General features: G+C 50.2%; 1 protein-coding gene across 4 annotated transcripts in view; it reads left to right on the top strand.

Moving 5' to 3' along the window:
• Nucleotides 1-12,265: 12,265 nt before the first annotated feature.
• The window catches only part of ARRB1 (arrestin beta 1), an 87,647-nt gene continuing 78,041 nt past the window's right edge, over nucleotides 12,266-21,871 (top strand). For all 4 annotated transcript variants that reach the window (XR_009542472.1, XM_060160044.1, XM_060160046.1 and 1 more), the window contains exon 1: nucleotides 12,266-12,407. Coding sequence is in view for 3 of the 4 variants with exons in the window: in XM_060160044.1 (XP_060016027.1) it covers nucleotides 12,388-12,407 (20 nt within the window). In the remaining variant the exon portion in view is untranslated. The remainder of the gene's footprint in view (nucleotides 12,408-21,871) is intronic.

The raw sequence follows: 21,871 nt of genomic DNA, 5'->3' as shown, positions 1-21,871 counted from the left end.
ACTTTTCCTGTTCGTTTGGGAGAGAAGAAACTTGTGCCTTCTTTACCATATGACTAAGAGCTTCTAGCTTCTTTTTTTTTTATGATATTTTTATACCTTTTTTTTTTGGCTGCGTTGGGTTTTCGTTGCTGCGCGTGGGCTTTTTCTAGCTGTGTTGAGCAGGGGCTACTCTTCATTGCAGTGCATGGGCTTCTCAGTGCGGTGGCTTCTCTTGTTGCGGAGCACGGGCTCTAGGTGCGTAGGCTTCAGTAGCTGTGGCTTGTGGTCTCTAAAGCGCAGGCTCAGTAGTTGTGGCTCACGGGCTTAGTTGCTCCGCGGCATGCGGGATCTTCCCAGACCAGGGATCGAATCCGTGTCCCCTGCATTGGCAGGTGGATTCTTAACCACTGTGCCACCAGGGAAGTCCCAAGAGCTCTAGCTCCTTAATTGTATTATCTATTGACTGGAACTCAATTCTTGAAGACCTTTTTAAGACGTTGTTATCAGAACCTTCTGTTTTCCCGTTCTAATTTAAAGCAAATACTTCTAGGCAAACAGTTATCACTCTGGGATTTCCTTTCAATGTGTGTCTGCATTAGTTCTATTTTTATTGATACTAAGTGTGTTAGTTCAGGCTCCACAGAAGCAGAGCCTGAGACAAGGATTCTGGTGAAAGTGACACCTCTCTCTCAGTTAACCACTGTCACCAGGATAAAGCAGGGGAAGAAAGCTAAGCAGGGAAGTATTCTTGGCTGGAGATGCTGGAGTTCATTCCCCCTTGAGATAAGGAGGAATTTTGTGCAGCAACTCACAGCAGGGGCAATGGGTACACTAGGCCTTTGGGGGGGATTTGAGAGCACCATCCACCACTCTAGTGGTTCTCAAACTTGAGTGTGTACCAGAATCACCCAGAGGACTTGTTAAAACACAGATCACTAGGCCCCACCTCCAGAATTTCTGATTCAATAGGTCAGGGGCAGATCCTGAGAATTTGCATATTTAACAAGTGGCCAGATGCTGCTTCTGGAACTATACTTTGGGAATCCAAAGCAGCACATGACATCTTACTTTTTTGTTTTCCTGGGCTACAAGCTCAAGTATAATTTTTTTCAGCGGGAATGCATGGGAGGTACAAGTCTATTTTGCCCCTACACTTGTCTTTTCCTTAGGCCGGTTCAAAAACATTTCCCTCAGAACTTTGCAGGCCATTTCATAGTTTCTAGCTTCAGAGAAGCCCAGTGCCAGGTTTGTCTTTATTCTCTCCCCTTACAGATAACCTGTTTGTTTTTAAGTTCCAGAAGCTGTTAGGCTTTCTGAAACCTCGTGAGCCCTTAGTTATGCATTTTCCCCCCTTTTGGCTCTGCTCAGCATTCAATGGACACTTTTATTTATTTATTTATTGGCTTGAGGGATCTTAGTTCCCTGATCAGGATTTGAGAACCCGGGTCCTGGCAGTGAAAGCACCTAACCAGAGTCTTAACCACTGGACCGTCAGGGAATTCCCATCAGTAGGCATTTTTAGTCTAAGGGTGGTTTGGAGGTTTTTTGATTTCTTTTTTGTTTGCTGTTTTGGTTGCTCTGAGAATTTCCCTTCTATTATTTCTCTGATTATTTTCTTGCTTCTTTTTTCTGTTTTCTGTTATTCTCATTAGAAAAATATCAGGCCTCTTGAAATGATCTTTTATGATTCAATTTTCCCCACTTATTTAAAAAAATCTTTTTTGTCTCTATATTCTTTTTTTTGTTAATTTATTTTTATTTTTGGCTGCGTTGAGTCTTCGTTTCTGCACGCGGGCTTTCTCTAGTTGCGGCGAGCGGGGGCTACTCTTCGTTGTGGTGCGCAGCCTTCTCATTGCAGTGACTTCTGTTGTGGAGCACGGGCTCTAGGTGCACAGGCTCTAGGCACGTGGGCTTCAGTAGTTGTGGCTTGTGGGCTTCAGTAGTTGCGGCTCGCAGACTCTAGAGCACAGGCTCAGTAGTTGTGGCGCGCGGGCTTAGTTGCTCCATGGCATGTGGGATCTTCCTTGACCAGGGCTCGAAGAGACTTTAGTTTTTTAAAGAATATATCAAGGGGCTTCCCTGGTGGCACAGTGGTTAAGAATCTGCCTGCCAATGCAGGGGACACGGGTTCTAGCCCTGGTCCAGGAGGATCCCACATGCCACGGAGCAACGAAGTCCACGTGCCGCAACTACTAAGCCTGTGCTCTAGAGTCTGCGAGCCACAACTACCGAAGCCCATGCGCCTAGAGCCCATGCTCCGCAACAAGAAAAACCACTGCAATAAGAAGCCTGGGCACTGCAACAAAGAGTAGCCCCCACTGCCACAACTACAGAAAGCCCATGCGCAGCAACGAAGACCCAATGCAGCCAAAAATAAATTAATTAATTAATTTAAAAAATAAAGAATATAGAAAAATTAATTTATTTTCATTAACTGAAATAAAATACAATTCCAACTGCAAATCAAGTTTCTGACACCACAAATTTGTCATTGGATTAATTTACACAGAATGAAAAGTCTCAAATAATGATTAAAAACAAGAACATTCCAAGATTTCCAGGTGGAGGGAAAAGCAGCATCTTTTGCCCTTGAATAATCTAGGATACAATGTACTTAATAGTTGGAAGAAACCTGACAAAAGACAAAATTATCCTTAGTAAAATAGAAATATAAAACTTATGACCGTGGTATTATCCTTTGCTTTAAAAAATTGTTTTCCTTCCAGTTTTATTGAAATATAATTGACATGCATAAGTTTAAGGTGTTCAGCACAATGATTTGACTTATATACATCATGAAATGATTACTGCAATGAATTCAGTGAACACCCATCGTCTCATACAGATACAAAATTAAAGAAGTGGAAAAAATTTTTTTTCCTTGTGATAAGAATTCTCAGGATTTAATCTCTTAACTTTCATATAAAACATACAGCAGTGTTAACTATATTTATCGTGTTGTACATCACGTCCCTAGTACTTATTTATCTTATAACCGAAGGTTTGTACCTTTTGACTACCTTCATCTAATTCTCCCTCCCTCAACCCTCTGCGTGTGGTAACCACAAACCTGGTCTCTTTTTCTATGATTTTGTTTGTTTGTTTTTGAAGTATAATTGGCCTACAACACTATGTTAGTTCCTGTTATACAACATAGTGATTCAGTATTTCTGTACATTTTGAAATGATCAGCACGATAAGTCTAGTTACTGTCTGGCACCATTACAAAATTCTTGACTATATTCACAACGCCATACATTTCATACCCTTGACTCATTTATTTTGTAACTGGAAGTTTGTACCCCTTAGTCTCCCTCACTTGTTTCTCTTTGCCCATCCCCTCTGGCAACAACGTGTTTGTTCTCTGTATCTATGACTCTGTTTCTGTTTAGTTTTGTTTGTTCATTTGTTTTGCTTTTCAGATTCTGCATACAAGTCAAATCATACAGTAATTCTCTTTGTCTGTCTGACTTATTTCACTTAGCATAATACCCTCTAGGTCCATCCATGCTGTCCCAGATTTCAAGATTTCATTCATTTTTATGGCTGAGTGATATTCCATTGTGTGTGTGTGTGTGTGTATGTGTATGACATCTTCTTTATCCATTCATCTACTGATGGACACTTGGATTGCTGCCATATCTTGGTTGTTGTAAATAAAGCTGCAATGAACATAAGGGTGTGTATATCTTTTCAAAGTAGTAGTGTCCTTTTCTTTGGATAAATACCCAGGAGTGGAATTGCTGGATTATACGGTAATTCTATTTTTAATTTTGGGGGTAGTCTCCATACTGTTTTCCACAGTGGCTGCACCAATTTACATTCCCACCAACAGTGCACAGAAGATTCCCTTTTCTCCACGTCCTCACCAAAACTTGTTATTTGTGTCTTTTGGTAATAGCCATTCTGACAGGTGTGAGGTGATATCTCGTGGTTTTGGTTTGCATTTCCCTGATGGTCAGTGATGTTGAGCATCCTTTCATGTGTCTGCCTGTTGGCCATCTGTGTGTCTTCTTTGGAAAAATATCTATTCAGATCCTCTACTCATTTCTCAATTGGGGGTTTTTTTTTTTTGATGTTGAGTTCTATGCATTCTTTGTGTATTTTGGATATTAAACCCTTACTGAGTATGTCATTTGCAGATGTCTTCTCTCATTTGTAGGCTGACTTTTGGCTTTGTTGATAGTTTCCTTCACTGTGCAAAAACTTTTTAGTTTGATGTAGTTCCATTTGTTTATTTTTGCCCTTGTTTCCCCAAATTTTTATTAGCTCTTATTAGAATGTCAACAGTTTTTGCACTAATATCCTTTTTCTGTTCCAGGACCCAATCCAGCATACTACATTGTATTTAGTTATCCTGTCTCCTGAGTCTCCTCTGGGGCAGTTTCTCAGTCTTTCCTTGTTTTTGTCTTTTTTCTTTTGAAAGTGGTGAAGAGTATTTGTCAGATATTTTGTAGAATGTCCCTCAGTTTGGATTTTTTCCTCATGATTAGACAGGGATGAGGTGCTTGGGGGAGAATATCACAAAGGTGAGGTGCCCCTCTCATTACATGACATCAGCTGGTGATGGTACCCTTGATCACTTGATTAAAGCAGTTTGTCAGATGTGTCCAGTGTGAAATTACTATTTTTTCCCTTTCCATACTTTCTTCTTCGGCAGTGAGTCACTAAGTCCAGCACACATTTACGGGCGGAGAGCCAATTAAGCTCCATCTGGAGGGGAGAGTATCTACATATGATATTTGGAATTCTTCTGCAAGTAAGATTTGTCCCTTCTCCCCATGTATTTATTTATTCAATCACTTATTTAGATCAGCATGGACTCACTTTGGGTTATACTCTAATACTCCATTATTTTGTTACTAAAATTGTCCCAGCTTTGGCTATTGAGAGCTCTTTCAGGTTGGCGTCTATGTCCCTTTGACACACCCCCATCCTATATATTTAAGCACTTCCTTACTTTCTGGCACTAGTTTCTAGACTTTCAAATCATATTTTTTATTTCGGCAATCATATTTTTCATGTCCCAGAACTCTTTCCTGTTTTCTTTCTTTTTGTTATTTGAATTTTATTTTATTTTTTATACAGCAGGTTCTTATTAGTCAACATTTTATACACATCAGTGTATATATGTCAATCCCAATCGCCCAATTCATCACACCCCCACCCCCACCCCCACTATCCCCCCTTGCTGTCCATACGATTGTTCTCTACATCTGTGTCTCAATTTTTGCCCTGCAAACCGGTTCATCTGTACCATTTTTCTAGGTTCCACATATATGTGTTAATACATGATATTAGTTTTTCTCTTTCTGACTTACTTCACTCTGTATGACAGTCTCTAGATTCATCCACATCTCAAAAAATGACCCAGTTTCGTTCCTTTTTATGGCTGAGTAATATTCCACTGTATATATGTACACATCTTCTTTATCTGTTCGTCTGTTGATGGGCATTTAGGTTGCTTCCATGACCTGGCTATTGTAAATAGTGCTGCAGTGAACATGGGGTACATGACTCTTTTTGAATTATGGTTTTCTCAGGGTATATGCCCAGTAGTGGGATTGCTGGGTCATATGGTAGTTCTATTTTTAGTTTTTTAAGGAACCTCCATACGGTTCTCCATAGGGGCGGTATCAATTTACATTCCCACCAACAATGCAGGAGGGTTCTGTTTTCTCAACACCCTCTCCAGCATTTGTTGTTTGTAGGTTTTCTGATGATGCCCATTCTAACTGGTGTGAGGTGATACCTCATTGTACTTTTTTTTTTTTTTTTTTTTTTGCGGTATGCGGGCCTCTCACTGTTGTGGCCTCTCCCGTTGCGGAGCACAGGCTCCGGACGCACAGGCTCAGCGGCCATGGCTCACGGGCCTAGCCGCTCCGCGACATGTGGGATCTTCCCGGACCGGGGCACGAACCCGCGTCCCCTGCATCAGCAGGCGGACTTTCAACCACTGTGCCACCAGGGAAGCCCTGTCTCTTTTTTACCCCAAGATTGATTTAGCTTTTTCCACATAAATTTCTCATATAAAGGTCTACCAAAGAAAAAGCTTATTGGGATTTTGATTGGGATTGTATTGAATTTACAGATTGATTTTTTAAAATTAATTAGTTAATTTATTTTTGGCTGCGTTAGGTCTTCGTTGCTGTGCGCGGGCTTCTCATTGTGGTGGCTTCTCTTGTTGCGGAGCCCGGGCTCTAGGCATGCGAGCTTCAGTAGTTGTGGCTTGTGGGCTCAGCAGTTGTGACTCGTGGGCTCTAGAGAGCAGGCTCTGTAGTTGTGGCGCACGGGCTTAGTTGCTCCATGGCAACTAAGAGGCATGTGGGATCCAAGGCATGTGGGATCTTCCCGGACCAGGGCTCGAACCCATGTCCGCTGCATTGGCAGGCGGATTCTTAACCACTGAGACACCAGGGAAGCCCTATAGATTGATTTTTTGGGAAAATAACAGCCTAATACTGAGACTTCTAAACCATGAATTTGGTATATGTCTTCATTTATCTAGATCTTCTTTGATTTCTCTCAATGTTTTGTAATTTTCAGTGTGTAAAGCAAAGGTCATGCATGTCTTTCGTTAAATTTATTCCCAAGGATTTTATGTTTTTCGATGCTCTTGTAAACAGAATTTTTAATTTCATTTTCAGTTCTTTCCTGCTAGTATTATATATGGAAACACAACTGATTTTTATATATTGACTTCATTTATTAATTCTAGTAGTTGTTTGTACATTCCTTAGTATTTTCTGTGTTAACAATCATGTCATCTGCAAATATAGACATTTCCACTTATTTCTTTCCAATCTTTGTGCCTTTTATTTCTTTTTATTTCTTATTGCAATTTGTATCAAATTAAATATAAGGGGTAGGGCTTCCCTGGTGGCACAGTGGTTAAGAATCCACCTGCCATTGCAGGGGACACAGGTTCGATCCCTGGCCCGGGAAGATCCCACATGCCTTGGAGCACCTAAGCCCGTGTGCCACAGCTACTGAACCTGCACTCAAGAGCCTGCAAGCCACAACTACTGAGCCCACATGCCACAACTACTGAAGCCTGTGTGCCTAGAGCCCGTGCTCCGCAACAAGAGAAGCCACCACAATGAGAAGCCCACGCACCTCAGTGAAGAGTAGACCCCGCTCACCGCAACTAGAGAAAGCCCGCGCACAGCAACAATGACCCAACACAGCCAAAAAACAAAACAAACAAATAAATAAATTTATTAAAATAAATAAATAAAATAAGTGGTGAGGACTGAAAGCCTGGCCTTATTCCTGATCTTATAGGGAAATCATTCAGTACTTTAACTTTAAGTGTCATGTTAGCTGTAGTCTTTTTATAGTTTCTCTTTATTAAGTTGAGGAAGTTCCCTTCTACTGCATTTCACAGTAAAGGGTATATTTGTCTTTTTTTTTTCTTGCTACTCAGCCTTTAAACTCCTTACTCATGTTTGGGGAATCCTCCACCCTTTGAGTCTTGGAGTAAGTTAAAGCCTGCCTTGCAGTATGGAATCCCAAATGCCAACCACACAGATTCTCAGTGTCCTTGCAGCACAGGTAGGATCACATGACCTAGTGCAAGGGCACATGACTAGGCTCAGCCAATCAGATGCATAGGGGACTTTGACTGAAAGCTGTAGGGCCAGCAAAGAATCCATTCTGGTGACAGAGGTGACAGTGGCCATATCTTGTTTCTGGGGCAGCAATAGGGCTAGGTCTGGTTCTGGCAGTAGTGGGGGTATGAGTTGTGGTATCCATCGTTCAGCAGTAGCAGCTACATGACTATCTTGCCAATACGTTCTTTGTATGATTAAGTCAGCCAGAATTGGTTTCTGTTGATTACAAATAAGAACCTTAAATTGTCCACGTAGTTAAATACCAGTAAGCCCACCATAAAGAAATCTTGTTAGACAAACTGGAGATTTGTTAGATATGTTTACACTTGTTAGACAAATGTAAAACGGCCCCTGCCATACTGGGGAGCTGGCCCATCTGTGAGCGTTCTTCCTCAGGATATGGCCCTCATCCTCCTTTCCAGCTCCTCCCCTCCCCTCTCTGTGCTTTGGCCACAGATCCATCTGAATCCTTCCAAAGTGTCATGGCCTTTCCTTCCTCCCTGGCTTTGCAGCTGTTGAGTATCTTCTCCCTGGAATGTAGTCATCATCCCTCCCTAAACTGCTGACACGGCCTCCTAATTGGTCTCCCCCTCCACATCCCCTCAGGCCCATGTCCAGTCCATATTTCATACAACGGCAAGAGCCACCTCTCAAAACGTATGTCTGAGCATGTCACCACTCTGTTTAAAATCTTGCAAAGCTTCTTTATTGATCTTTGGATAAAGACTAAATTCCTCAACACGACCCTCCAGGCTCAGCATGGTCTGGCTCCTACCTACCTCTCCAGCTTACTGGAAGACACTTAGAGGTAGAAGCAGGGAACTGGATTGATGTGGAATGAGGGGGGCAAAGGAGGAGTCAAGGATGACACCCAGATTTCTGGTTGGGGCAGAGGTAGGGAAGCTCCTTAGTTTATTCACCTTTAAGATCTCAAAGGTGTGTACTAGTCAGCCTCACATCTTTTGCTAAACAGGTAGCTGAAAACCCATCCACCCACCCACCCACTCACTCACACTTCAGTCTGACGGTCAACTACCTGACCAGCCAAGCAGAGGCTTTAGGAGTGAGCTGTAGCTCTTTTATTTTTCTGTCTTTGGCTTAGCCACTTTCCCTCCCAGTGTCTTTGTTTTCTCATCTATAAAGCAGGAATAATATCAATACTTTCTCTCTTGCCTTCCCTTCCCTTTCCTTCTCTCTCCCTCCCTCCCTCTCTCCTTGATAAAAAATTATTGTAAATGGTAAATTGCAGGCATGTGACTGGCCCAAGTTGAGACATAGCTGGAGATGACCATCTCCTATGAGCCTCAGTAATAGAATCTATTTGCCTTTTAGAAAAATCACTCTGGTTTTCAGGTGAGGATGTATTGCAAATAAGTTAAGACAGGAAAGAAGAGGTCTCCAGTCTTCTCAACCCTTGGAGAAATGTGTGGGGAGGTGGGCTACATGGAGGGTGGAACAAACAGACCTGCCCCAAAACTCAGGGTAATCCTGGATCCTCCACTGTCTACAGTCCGTCCCTCAGCACGTGCTGTCGGCTCTACCTCCAAATATAGATGAACCCCTTTAATTCTCTTTTTTTTTTTTTGGCCATGCTACATGGCTTGTGGGATCTTAGTTCCCCGACCAGGGATCGAACCTGGGCCTCCCGCAGTGGAAGTGTGGAATCCTAACCACTGGACCACCAGGGAAGTCCCACCCCTTTACTTCTCTTCATTTCTGCTGCCATCACCTTAGTCCAACCACCATCCGTTCTCTCTGACCTACTCCAATAACAGGATGCCCCGCCTCTGCTCCTGTCTCGCTCCAAAACATCTTCATCCAAAAGCCAGTGACCTCTAAAAATGTAAAGCGGGTACTGTTACTCATTTCCTAAGTCCACCGCCGGCTCCCCAAACTCCTCAGCCCTAGCCACAAGCCTGCACGGTCTGCACCACTCCTTCCCTGTTCACCCAAACCCAGGCACCCTGTCCTTCCTTGCTCCTGAGCTTCAGGAAGGCCCAGCTTCTGTCCTTGCCGCCCCCTCTGCCTGGGTGGCTCTTCCCCTGGCTCTCCCCGCACACCGCACATCGCTGAGTCCTCGCCTGCAAGGTCTCTGCCCAGAGGTGTCTCCATGAAGAGCCTCTTTCTAGGTGCACTTGCCCCCATCACTCTTTGTTCCATCACTTTTATTTCCTTCATAACACTTATCACTGCCTGAAATTAGACTTTTTATATTTATAGAGGTCTCCTCAACATTACTACTTTTACATTTTTATTAATTTTAATTCTACTAGGAATACATAACTGTGTTGTCCAAAGAGCCTGACAGGTAAACCCCTCTTCTCCCAGTGAGATCCCTCACTGAAATGACAGCTCCGTTTGTCCTATTGACCATGATTTGTAAGTTCCTAGAACCATGCATGCATGGCACATTCCACAAACAGTTAATGAGTGAAGAGTGAATCAAGGGCCACACTCTGGCTCCACCACATATTAGCTTCCCTTTGGGGAGGGCTGGAGGAGGAGGAATCAGAGGCCAAAGTCCAGAGGAGGCAACGGATTTGGGCAAACTACTTATTTTCTCCAACTATCAGTTTGCTCATTTATTAAAAAAAAAAGGGAAAAGAGCATTTATCTCATAGAATTGTGAGCATCAAGTAGTGCCAGGCACACCATACACCCCCTCATGAAGTTTATAGTCTAGTTGGGGGGGGCAGTGGGGACGTACTTGAAACGCTGCGTGTTGATTCCATAGTTCACCAATCTGTTCAGTGGTCCTAGAATGTTAGAGCCACGCTTTCCAAAAGGGGCTGGAAAGAGCTATGTGGGAACAGGGGTTACCCTGCAACCGTCCGATGCATCTTCCTGGACTGTTTGTTTTACTTGGAAGTAATTTTTAGCATTATGTTTTATAGTAAACTAAACACAAAGACTTATTGAGTCAAATGCAGAACTTGCCTGAATTTTAAAATCCAGGTGCTTTGGGCATCATCGTGAGGGGAGGCACTGGAGATCATGTGGGAGGGTTGAGCTAGGTGGGGAAATGGATGCAGAGAGTGGCCAGACCTGGCCTCTCCATCCTGGTTAGGGTCTTCTCTGGCTCACTTGGTAAGCCTCCTGTCATCATGCAGGACTCTGGTGTGCTCCTCTCAAGTCCCTGACCTCAGCAGAAACAGCAGGTAGCTTCCTCTCCTTCCCCTGTGGGAGTGAGGGTGAAGCCCAGAGGCCAAGGCCAGGAGGAAGGTTCTGGGTCCTAATCCAACTCTCCTAATTCCTAACATTGCCCAGACCCTGGACCACCCTGCCTGCCCATCAACACTTCCTCTTCTCAACCATCCACTGATCTGGACATAATTATAGTAATTATACTGGGATATCCTTTCCCAATTATGTAAAACCAGCATAGGTAACTGCTTCTGAGCATAATTACAGGAGATGTTTACAGACTCACAATCACATCAGAGTAAATGATAGTTTCCTTTCCTCCCATTAATACACCAATATTAGGGCCCTATCAGGGCCAATTAGTCAAATCCCAGCAGTGAGGGGGTGGGAAAGACCTCACACTCTCCCACCACCTGCAAAGCAGGAGGGGATCTCAGGGTCCCAGCCAGGATTTTACAGGACACCCAGAAGCCTGCAGAAGTATGGGCTAACATTCACTGGACACCCACTGTGTGTCAGGCACTCAGGGTAGGCCAGCAAACACCTAGGAACAATTCTGCACGCTGGTGTTAATATCCCACTTTACATGTTTGTAGACTGGTTCTGAGAGGGCTGGTGTCCAGGGTCACCCACAACAGACCATGAAGCTAGGAGGGGGCTTTTCCATTATACAACTCAACCGGCCAGACTCCCAGGCCACAGCGCCGCCAGCTCTATGCCCCCTTCCTTATCTCCTCTTTTCAATGCTTCCTCTTCCGTGGCAGTCACCAAAGCTACCCTTGCTCGCCTCCGGTCCCCCTCCCACCCTCATCAGTTCCCCAGCGTTGACACTGCTTTCTCTGGCCCCCTCCGCCCCTTCTTCCTGTCCCTGTGGGGTTGTAGGGTGTTATCTCTCCAGAAGGGCGGGGAGGTGGGGTGGGGATAGGGTGGGGCATAGGGCGAAAGCCACCGCAGGCACCGGAAGTTCCCCACCGACCCCCACCAGGGGCTCCGCCCGGAGCTCGGCCCTGGGGTCGCGGGCACACCTTCGGCGTCCACGATCCCTCACACGCAAAGGCCGCCCCCCGGCGTGCGCAGGGGAGCGCGCCTGCACACACGCACACCGCACAAAGACGTGCACCCCGCTCCATCCAGGCAAACGCACCCCCAATCGGTAGAGCATGCAGCGGTGCACACGCACCCGCACCCTCGCGTGCACACACGCGCACGTATACCCACCCCAGCGTGCGCCCTCACGTACACACACACGCACACACACACACACACACACACACACACACACACACAAGCCGGACAGCATCCTTGTGGACCCCTAATGCCGACCTCAGGGCCCTGACGCGTCCGGGCCCTGCCCAGCGGCTGGCTCGGCGGCGCGCACACACGCGCACACGGGCCCCCGCGCGCCCTCCCAGCTCGGCTGCTCGGCTCCCCAGCTCCCCGGCTCCCCGCCCCGGCCGCGGCGGTCGCTGTGAGGCGGTAGCTGTGAGGCGGGAGCTGTGCGGCGCGGCGGGACCGGGCGGGGGCGGCGACCGGGAGCGCGGAGGAGGCGGAGCAGGAGCCGGGAACCGGCTGGCCCGCACCCCTCCTGCCGGCCGGGGATTTTCCAGCCTGGGCGCTGACGCCGCGGACCTCCCTGAGGCCGCCGCGGACCATGGGCGACAAAGGGACCCGGTGAGTGCGGGCGGCGGCCGGTCCGGGGCGCGTGGGGCGACCCGGGCGAGGGCGCGGGCAGGGGTTCTAGTCCGTGTCCCGGCTGTGCGTGCGCAGCCACCCCGGCACCGCCGGCGCCTGCTCCGCGGCGGCTCTCGGCTCTCCTCCACCGGAGGTCTCCCGTGTGGTCGCCAGCAGGGCCAGGGGCGCGCGGACGGAGCGACGAGGACCTGGCCGCGGAGACACACTCACATGCACTCACTCGCTGACACCCAGCACTGGCCAGTTGGCGCAGGGATGCAGGGGCAGGTTGACACACAAAGGCACACGCTTATGTGGACACACGGGCACACTCATGCATGGGCGCGCTCATGCTGGCATACACACTGACATTCACTGCCACATGTCAGCACATCCAGTGACACACTGTCACACACTCACTGGTGCACACTCATCAACACGTTCTTGCTGACAGTCATGTTGGCATACACAGGTCACACTTCAACACATACCGATGCTAACACACCTTCATGCTGGCGCACACATGTTGGCCGACCCTGATGCATACACTATCACTTGCACTGACCTTAACAAACACTCTCACTGAGACACACACGTTCTTACCCTTACCAACAGGAACACTTATGTTGGCATGTCTCTCACCAACACAGTGTTCAACAGGCTACGCCAACGCTGACCTCCACAGACACACATCAGACTAACGCCCACACAGACACCCCAGGTCACATGCCAACAGCCCCTGGCCACTGATACACTCCAGGTCCCTGCAGGTGGAGAAGTGGAAACACACGCACCACACAGGGCGGGAGGCCCCCTGGAGCCTGGGAAAATGTCTCCATCCACATTTCCTTTCCCTCTGACCTCCCCAAGGCCTTCGGTGGTGGCTGGGATCTGCTTGAGCTGGGGGTGGGGAGGGCCCTCCTGTCTCTTAGGAGCCTGCCTTGCTCAGAAAGGGAGAGGGATGCCTCTGAAATGGGAAACTGGGACAGAAAGGGGAGGGGGCTGGGGCCCAAGGCAAGCCCCGGTCAGGCACTCAGCTTTGTCACCCTAGTTCTACTCCTTCCCTCAGCCAACTCCCCTTAAGTTCCGATACAAGCTTCTCCCTTAGCTGCTGTCACTCCTCTGCAACCCCCTCATTCATTTTCTTTCTTTACCCCCTTCTGTCCTTGTGCCCCACTTCTCCCTCCTCTCTTCCCTCTCTGCACCCTCCCTTATTCTCTCCTTGCTTCCAGTAATTATTTCTTGAGTGCCTGGGGTGTACAAGGTATAATGTGGGGATCAAAGACGTCCAAAACCTGTTCCTTCCCCAAAGGAGCTAATAGACTAGAGAGAAACGGCCCCCATGGTCATCATGTTTCGGGACCTCTGACAAAGCAATGTACCACTCACTGCCATCTGACACTGTCTCTCAACAACCTGAGAAAAGTAATTTTTTTTAAACACATTAAAAAAATGTATTTATTTATTTTTGGCTGTGTTGGGCTGTGTTGCTGTGCGCGGGCTTTCTTTAGTTGCGGCTAGTGGGGGCTACTCTTTGTTGCGGTGCGTGGGCTTCTCATGGCGGTGGCTTCTTTTGTTGCAGAGCCCGGGCTCTAGGCGCTCAGGCTTCAGTAGTTGTGGCACATGGCCTCAGTAGTTGTGGCTTGTGGGCTCTAGAGCGCAGGCTCAGTAGTTGTGGTGTGTGGGCTTAGTTGCTCCGCAGCATGTGGAATCTTCCCGGACCAGGGCTCGAACCCGTGTCCCCTGCATTGGCAGTGGATTCTTAGCCACTGTGCCACCAGGGAAACCCCAACCTGAGAACAGTCTTTCAGAGATTATTTCCATTTTCCAGAAGAAGAAACTGAGACTCAGAGATAACTTGTGCTCCTAAGTTTTAGAAACTGCTTCCCAGCCATCCTCCTGACGGCTCTGCAAGGATGTTAGCTTTCCTCTTCCTGTTTTCCAGAGGAGGAACCAGAGCTTAGAGAGGCTACCTGACTTGCTTAAGGTCAAGAGGGGTCAGAGACAGGATGGAGGCTGGAGTCTACTTGGGCCATTGCTCTGTGGCTCACCCTTGGGCACTGTCAAGCCCCTCGTGGGCCCTGGTTTGAGGCCCAAGAGGAATGGCGTGCTCTGTGTGTGGAGGCCCAGCTGGTGGTGGAGGCTGCAGAAGGTCGTGAGGCGTCTGCCTTCACCTTGATGGCTAGTCCCCATTGCTGAACTGGTGACTCACGCCTCTGTCCTCAGCAGGAGCATGTGTGACCCTCTCCTCCGCCACATCCATGTCCCCCATTGCCAAGATCCTCCTGACCTCTGAGGTCAGACTTTTCTCCCCGCAGAGAGTCAGGAGCCCTTCTTCCTCTCTCATTCCTCACGTGCTACTTCACCATCAGGGTGACTCAGCCCCTCCTGGGCCTTGGTTAGCCTCACTGTGACTTGGGGGAAAGTGTCATTGTTCTCCTGCTGGCATAGGTTGTCAGCAGGATGGGGACACCATGAACAGCCAGGCACCTGTTGGAGACCCAATCTTTGGGGCCAAGCATTTTCCACGACTCCCCCTTCTCTGCCTCTAACTCACTGGGGGAGCTTGAGGACCTTGGACAATGGTCCTCACCTCTCTGGACCCTATAGTGTTCCTGTCTGTAAACTGTAGCTATCAATACCTAACATTTTCAGGGCTCTCCCTGTGTTTTCTGAATATACTGGGCAGGGGAGGAGGTGCTGCCAGAAGCCTGGTGCCCAGGCCTGGCTATGGTCCATGTGACGGTGGCCCTGCTCTCTCTTCCGGTCTCCCCTGTAGTCCCAGGAGGGCTCCCTCTCCCTTCCAGACAGGTTTCCTGAGTAATTTGAAAGAGAAAGACAAAATCAATAATGGGCTGTACCTTGCCTTGTTCTGTAAACCATGGGATTCTACTTTATCTCTGTCTTAGAAAAAGAGGCTTGCAAGTATCCAATACTCCAAGGATCAGCAGTCGTTGCATCCATCCTGCACCTGGATTTTCAACCCGCACGTGAAAGTGACAATGAGAATTTTTCAGAAACTGTCACTGCCCTCTAGGGAGTCCCAGGGTCAAGGGGGAAAGAGGGCATGAGACGAATACCTGGATAGGACTAATTACAGGTCATGTGATGACTGTTCTAACAAGTGCTCTAGGAGCAATCATAAAGCCATTCAACAACTGTTGACCAAGTGCCAGGGCCGGCGGTTCAGAGGTGAATGGCTCTACTCTGTTTCCAAAAGACTGAGAGCAGAGCAGATGATTATAATGCAGGGTGACATGTGCTGTGGGAGGCTGAAGGAGGAGCCCCCCCGCCCCAGTCTTGGCAGGGGGCATGGTGAGGGAAGCTTTCATAGGAAGGAGGACGGGGGCAAGGGGGTGGGACCGGGGACGTCATTCCTGGCCGGGGGTACAGAATGTGACAAGGCTTGGAGGCATGAAGCAGCCTGCGGGTTGGGCTGGGGTGATGGGTGAGAGTGAACACGGGCCAGTTATCAACAGGCTGGGATGTCAAGCTAAGGAGAGGAGATTTTCTCCCAAAGTCCCTGGTGACTCAGAGAGGACTGTAGGGAGGGGAGGGATGGGAGCAGATCTTTGTTTTGGAGGGATGCCTTTGGCAGTGGCAAGGAGGGGCAGGCCTGGATGCAGGGAGACCGGTGAGGAGACGGAGGAGGAGCCTGAGAGAAGGCAAGATCCGATCTAAGGCTTTGGCAAGGATGGAACTGAGAAAGATGAACAAGGAGCTGGAGTCCATTAGCCTTGCTGCCTGGATGCCTGGTTATGTGTCAGCTTTACATGCATGATCCCATTTGGTTCTCCCTGTGATCCTATTAGTGTGAGGACTGTTGTTCCCGTTTTACAGACGAGGAGACAGACTAGGAGAGATTAAGTAATTTGTCCACTGCCATTCAGCCAACGAGCTTCTGAACCCAGGCCTGTCTGTCCTGCTGCTCCGTGCTTTCACCCAGAGGGACGGGGTTGTCTGGCTCATAGGTGCCCTCCCCCGTCTCTCTGGTGGCCTCATTCTCAAGTTGTGCGTCCCTTCTGGTTCTTGCTGTTCCCACTAATTCAACTGGCAATATACAGGAGCAAAGTTGAACAACAGGAGGGACTTCCTGAGAGGTGATGGGACGGAGTGGCATTTCGTTTCCTACAGATGTTTACAAACTCTTCTTTTTTGGCAGAGAAGGAGGGTGGGTGTGATGGGGACACGTAATCACCAGCTCTCTGCGAACCTTGGCTGTTGTCTCTCTTGGTGGTTAAGCTCTGTGTGATCCATCTTGGCTGGAACATGGGGGAAGTCCTGTGGCTTTGGCCAGGGGTGCTTATGGGGCTGCTGGGAGTGGAAGCATTGAGCTTGACCCATCTTCTCTGATCCTTGACTCCGGGCTGGCCTCTGGGCTTCACACGTCTCCCCAGCTCTCTTCCTTCTGAGTTTGGGCCTCCTTGCCCAGGGTGGAAACCTCCCACTGGCATGGGTTCAGGGGTCCTGAGTCATGGGTGTGCCATACCTCGGGGCTGTGGCAATGGAAGAACAATAGCCTGGGAGTCAGCACGGCCCGAGTGGCCTCCTGGCCTCTGCCAGGCCATCCTCCACAGCGACCATGCTGACCATCTGTTGAGGCCTGCAGGGGGTGGCAGCTTGACAGGGAGTCAGGCTGGAAGTTGAGGAAGATGTAGGGAGGCTTCTGCATAGATGGGTCCGGATCTTGGGGCAGGGATGGACGTGGGAGGCAGGGATTTGAAAGTCTTCGGGTTAGAGGTGGTGTTTGACTTCGGGATTATGGGTGACATGGTACAGGGAGAGGGAGAAGATAGAGCGTATGAAGAGAGGATGGCTGGGGGCATTTGAGGCTTTGGAGAGCACATGCCTGGGGGTGGAGAGAGGAGGGAAGGACCAACAGAGGATGAGCTTGGGAAAGACCCCTGGGATTTAGGCAGAAGGCAGTGGCTGGTGACTTCGTGAGAGGGGTTTTGATGGAGGCATGAGGGCAAAGCTGGGTTACAGCAGGCAGAGGAGAGAAGAGAAGGACCTTGCTTTTCTCTGTGCCTGGAGCTGGGGGGGAGCCTCTCGGAAGAAGGGTATGAGGCCCTGGGCTGGGGGTGGTGGGGTTTCCGGGTGTGGGGACCTGGGGGGTGAGGCTTAGCTGGGGACTGGGGGGAACATTGCAGAGGCGTCAGCTGGTCACAGGGGGGCATGTCTGTGCTGGCTCCTGAAAGAGGGGCTGCTGACTCAGGCAGGGGGTCTTGAGAAAGGCTTCCTGGAGAAGGTGACCCCCTGAGCTGGGTCCTGGGGCACAAGGAAGGCTTAGGTGTTCTAGACAGAAGGAAGAGCCTAGGCCAATGTGCAGGTGCGGGAGTGTGGGGGGTGAGGCTGCCGAGGGAGGTGGCAGCCCTGGCGAGCAGGCTTTGGGTGCTGGGGTGGGTGGGTTTCGAGGTACTTTCTACCCAGGTATTCACACCTCAGGTGTCTTTGTTCCCCAGGTGGTGAGCTCCTTGTGATTTGGGGCTCTTTCTCTTTCCTGTTTGCTGGTCCATTATCCAGCTCTGGGTCTGGTTCACAGGAGATGCCTGGCAGGGATTTGTTGATGAGACTGAACTCCTTCCTCCCTTCTTGCCTCTGCTGTCAGCCCAGGGGCTCCCTGAGTGCTGAAATTAGCTCTTTCCCATTAGGGAATCCTAAGGATGGAAGCCATGCCTCCCACATTAGACCGGCTGTTGGGGGGTCTCTTCCATCAGACTGGGAAGTCGCGAGGGAGAAGATTACCACCCCTGTCAGAACGGGCTTCCTGCAATTGCAGCCTGTTTCTCCCCCATCAGATAGGCTTCTGCAGGTGGGAGCCATGTCTCCTACATCAGGCGGGGGGCTCCTGGGGGTGGGGCATGTCTCCAGGGCACCCTTATGGTTCCTGGGCACCTTCTTCCCTCCTGTGTGCAGGATGGGTCCTGCCCCAGGGGTGGCTTGAGTCCTAGTAGGGGGATATAGATCAGAGGGGGTGCGACAGGGCAGGGTGGCTGCTTTAGAGAGGGGAACAAAGGACACTGTTGTCCCAGCCCCCTCCCTCCCTCCCTCCCTCCCAAGGGGCCCTGGCAGGGTCATCTCTCTGGAGACACACCTCCTCCTTCCTGGTCCTGGCCCCATCTTTAGTCCCATTTGAGAGGAACTGCTTGTTCCTTCCCAAGAGACCCGTTGCTAGATGAGGCTCCCAGGAGGCCAGACTCCAGGGACCGGACCAGACAGGTCCCTGGAGTTCTGTGTGATTGAAGCCACCGCAGCCACTGAGCTGCCTTCCCTCTGCCTGGGGCTGGGCCTGGCCTGGCTGAGACCATAGCCAGTGGGTCCTTCTGTAACTGGAGAGGGATCTGGGGCAGGTAGGGTGTGGTGGTCCATGTCAGGCCAGCGGGAGGCAGGACTCCTCACTCAAGGTCGGAGGGGTTCAGTGGCCGTGCAGGGTGCAGCCTCTCCCCAGGGTGTACTCAGAGGCCCAGAAGCCGAATGAGTATGGACCTGCACAAGGCAGGGGTTCCCTCGCATCCTGGCCCTGGGCCTCTGGCCCCACAACTGGTCCTCCTGGTCCTTTTGCAGCCTTACCCCCTTCCCCGAGCCTGTGCAGTCAGTGGGCATGGGTGCATTTTGGCAGAGGACCAGGGAGGGGGTGGGGAGTGGACTGCTGGGATGCGCCATCCCGGGAGGGTCCCAGAGATACGCTCTAATGCTTGCTCAGGGCTGGAGGGAAGAAGTGGGGGATTGGGCAGCTCAGGCCTCTGCCACCCACCAGTGGGACTGAGACCGCTGGATGGCTGAGGGCTGTGTTCTTTCCTGTGAGACCAGGTCCTCGCCTGAGCAGCCGTCTGCCTCTCAAAGCACCTGCAGGAACCGGCAGGCAGGCAGGCAGGCAGGTCCTGGACCGTTTCATTTTCTCTGCCCAGGCTGTGCCTTCCTTTAGGTACTCACAGTCACCTCTGTGATCTGATTAGCGTGTATTAGAGGCTGATTAGTATAGTGGTTAGGCTGTAGGAAGAACCAGGTTTCCTGGTTTCAAATGCCGGCTCTGCCACTTACCAGCCTGGCAACTTCTGCTGATTATTTAACCCATTCTCTGCTGCAGTTCCCTCATCTGTAAAATGGGATAGCAATAGTGCCCGCATGATACGTTGTTTTGAGGGTTAAATGAGTTAAAATAGGTACAGCTCGGGGACAAGTCCCTGGAACAAGTGCCGTGTTATATGCGGTTAGTTCACAACACCCTTCGGGTCCTTCAAGGCCTGGATCACACATGGCCTCCTTCTCTGGGAAGCTCTCACTGATTTCCAAGTGCCTTGTGACTTTTTTTTTTTTTGCCATATATTCATTCTCTCGCTCTTCTCTTTCTGTTAGCACTCATCCCTCCGTCTCTTCGTGGGTCCTGGTTATTTGCACACTTGTGATGTCCTCTGTGTGAGGCCAAGGGCACCTGTCCTGCATCTGTTGTCCCTTTGCACCTGTGCAGACCTGGCATGGCACTGAGCTCCATAAATATTTGTTCAGTGAAGGAGGCTAATGTAGGTGTTTCACTGGGAAAAAATATACTTGGGGATGGGCAGTGTGGTGGGTGAGGACAATGGGACACCACTGCTGATTCTGAAACGTCTAAAAGTGACCTGAACCACAGGCATTAGATTATTCTCTGTGATCCAAAGGGCGGAGGTCACAGGATGACTCGCTTTACCTTTGGTAGGAGAATGTGTTTTCAGACAACCAGAGCTACCTGGCGAGGGGCTTGGTGGCTCATTCCAGCCTCTGTGCCCTTGTCTTTCCTGCTCCCACCATCCAGAATGCCATCCTGTCTTCTCTCTGCTTGTCCAAATTCTACGTCCTAAATACGTGCCCAGCCGTGGTGCCGTCACTTCCTGGCCCCCAGAGGCTGGGCTCCATTCATCACGCCCATCCTCAGACATTTACTGAGCCTTTCCGGGGTCTGGGCGGGGACATGGGAGAAAGTAGGGAGTTCCCCTTTGGGGTGGACATCTGGATCTGGCTATAGTATATCCAGCGTGGCTTGACCTGACCTGAGGAGGGGACCGTGGCTTCCAATGATCCACCGGTGGTTAGGGAGCTCTTTATGCAGCTGGAGAGCCCTCCCTTGGCCTGCTGGCAGAGCATAGAACTCCCCCGTGGCTTCCCACTGGGCAAGTACTCAGAACCCACCTAATTACTGGGGACAGAGTTCTGGGCACTGGATCCAGCAGGCTGCGGTCCAGTAATAATCAGCTAATTAAACCACCCAAGAATTGCTCCTTGGCCCAGAGGAGTGGAGGGAAGGGGGTGGTGAGGCTCGTGGGAAGGAGAGGGCTGCTCTGTGCAGGGAGAGTTCAGACACTGGGCCTGCTGAGCAGAGCTGGGAAAGGGAAGCAGGAAATGGGGAGGGGGGGCAGGGCAGGGAGAGAGACAGCTGGATGAGAGAGGGTGTTATCTGGGGACAGCACTCAAGTGAGATGAATCAGGGCGGGGATCTGGTCTGGGAGGCAGGGACCCCATTGGTTCACTGCCCCTGTGACATCACGGATGAACTGTTTTTCCTCTGTGGACCTCAGTTTCTCCACGTGTCAAGCAGCGTGGGGGAAAGGGATTGGCCTGGGAGGTCTCTGGGACCCTTAGCTTTGGTTCAGCAGCTAGCAGGGGAGGGGGGCGTGAACAGCAGTCTGTGTTTCTGCCCGATAGCTTGGCGTCTCGCAGCCCTGTCTTCTGGAAGCGGCAGACGGTGCTGGGGTCTGATCCAGCCTGAGATTGAGTTGCCGTAGGTTAATCAGAAGGGAAGACTGTAGGTGGCAGCAGGCACGCCCTCGGCCTCTGGTGTGCCCTTAGCCCTGCCCTGTCCTCGTGACTGTCCTGTGGTTCCCAAACCAAGTGTCCTCAGCGAGTGACCGCTTAAGGCTCTGCAGTGTCTTTTCCACCAGTCTAGAAATTTCCCAAGTAGCATCCCCAGGTGTGTGGGGATGGGGTTCCCCGAAGGTAAAGCCACAAGGTTTGGAGTTTGGATTTCAGAATCACACAGACTCGGCTTTGCTGTCCAGCAATATTGTGCACTAGCTCCGTGCCCTTGGCCGAGGGTCTTAAACTCTCTGGGCATCAGTGTTTGCATTTATGAACTAAGGGTAATAATATCCCCTATTGCGTGTGGCTGCTGTGGGCAGAGAGGGTAGGGATTTGATAACAGTCATTGTTACTCTTCGGGACTGGCAGTGGACCTCAGCTTTTCTCTCCGCCCTCTCTCTCCTGCATCCCCTCCCTCCTCCCGTCCTGCGCAGGACCGTGTGCCCCGCTGGGTGTGTTGGTGTGGGAGCTGTGCTGGGCTGGAGGAGAAGGTCAGATGGTGGCTGGAAAGGGAAGTGAGATTGCCCGGGGAGGGGTGGGGCAGTTGGGGCCGGAGCAGCCATGGCCCCTTCCCTTTGGGGCCCGCACTTATGGTGGGTTCTCTAGGAGGAAGTGGGGAGAGCGTGGGGGGT

Source organism: Lagenorhynchus albirostris, chromosome 9 (genome assembly GCF_949774975.1).
Source record: "Lagenorhynchus albirostris chromosome 9, mLagAlb1.1, whole genome shotgun sequence".
In the NCBI taxonomy this organism is placed as follows: Eukaryota; Metazoa; Chordata; class Mammalia; order Artiodactyla; family Delphinidae; genus Lagenorhynchus; species Lagenorhynchus albirostris.
This window is presented reverse-complemented; position numbering and strand designations above follow the sequence as displayed.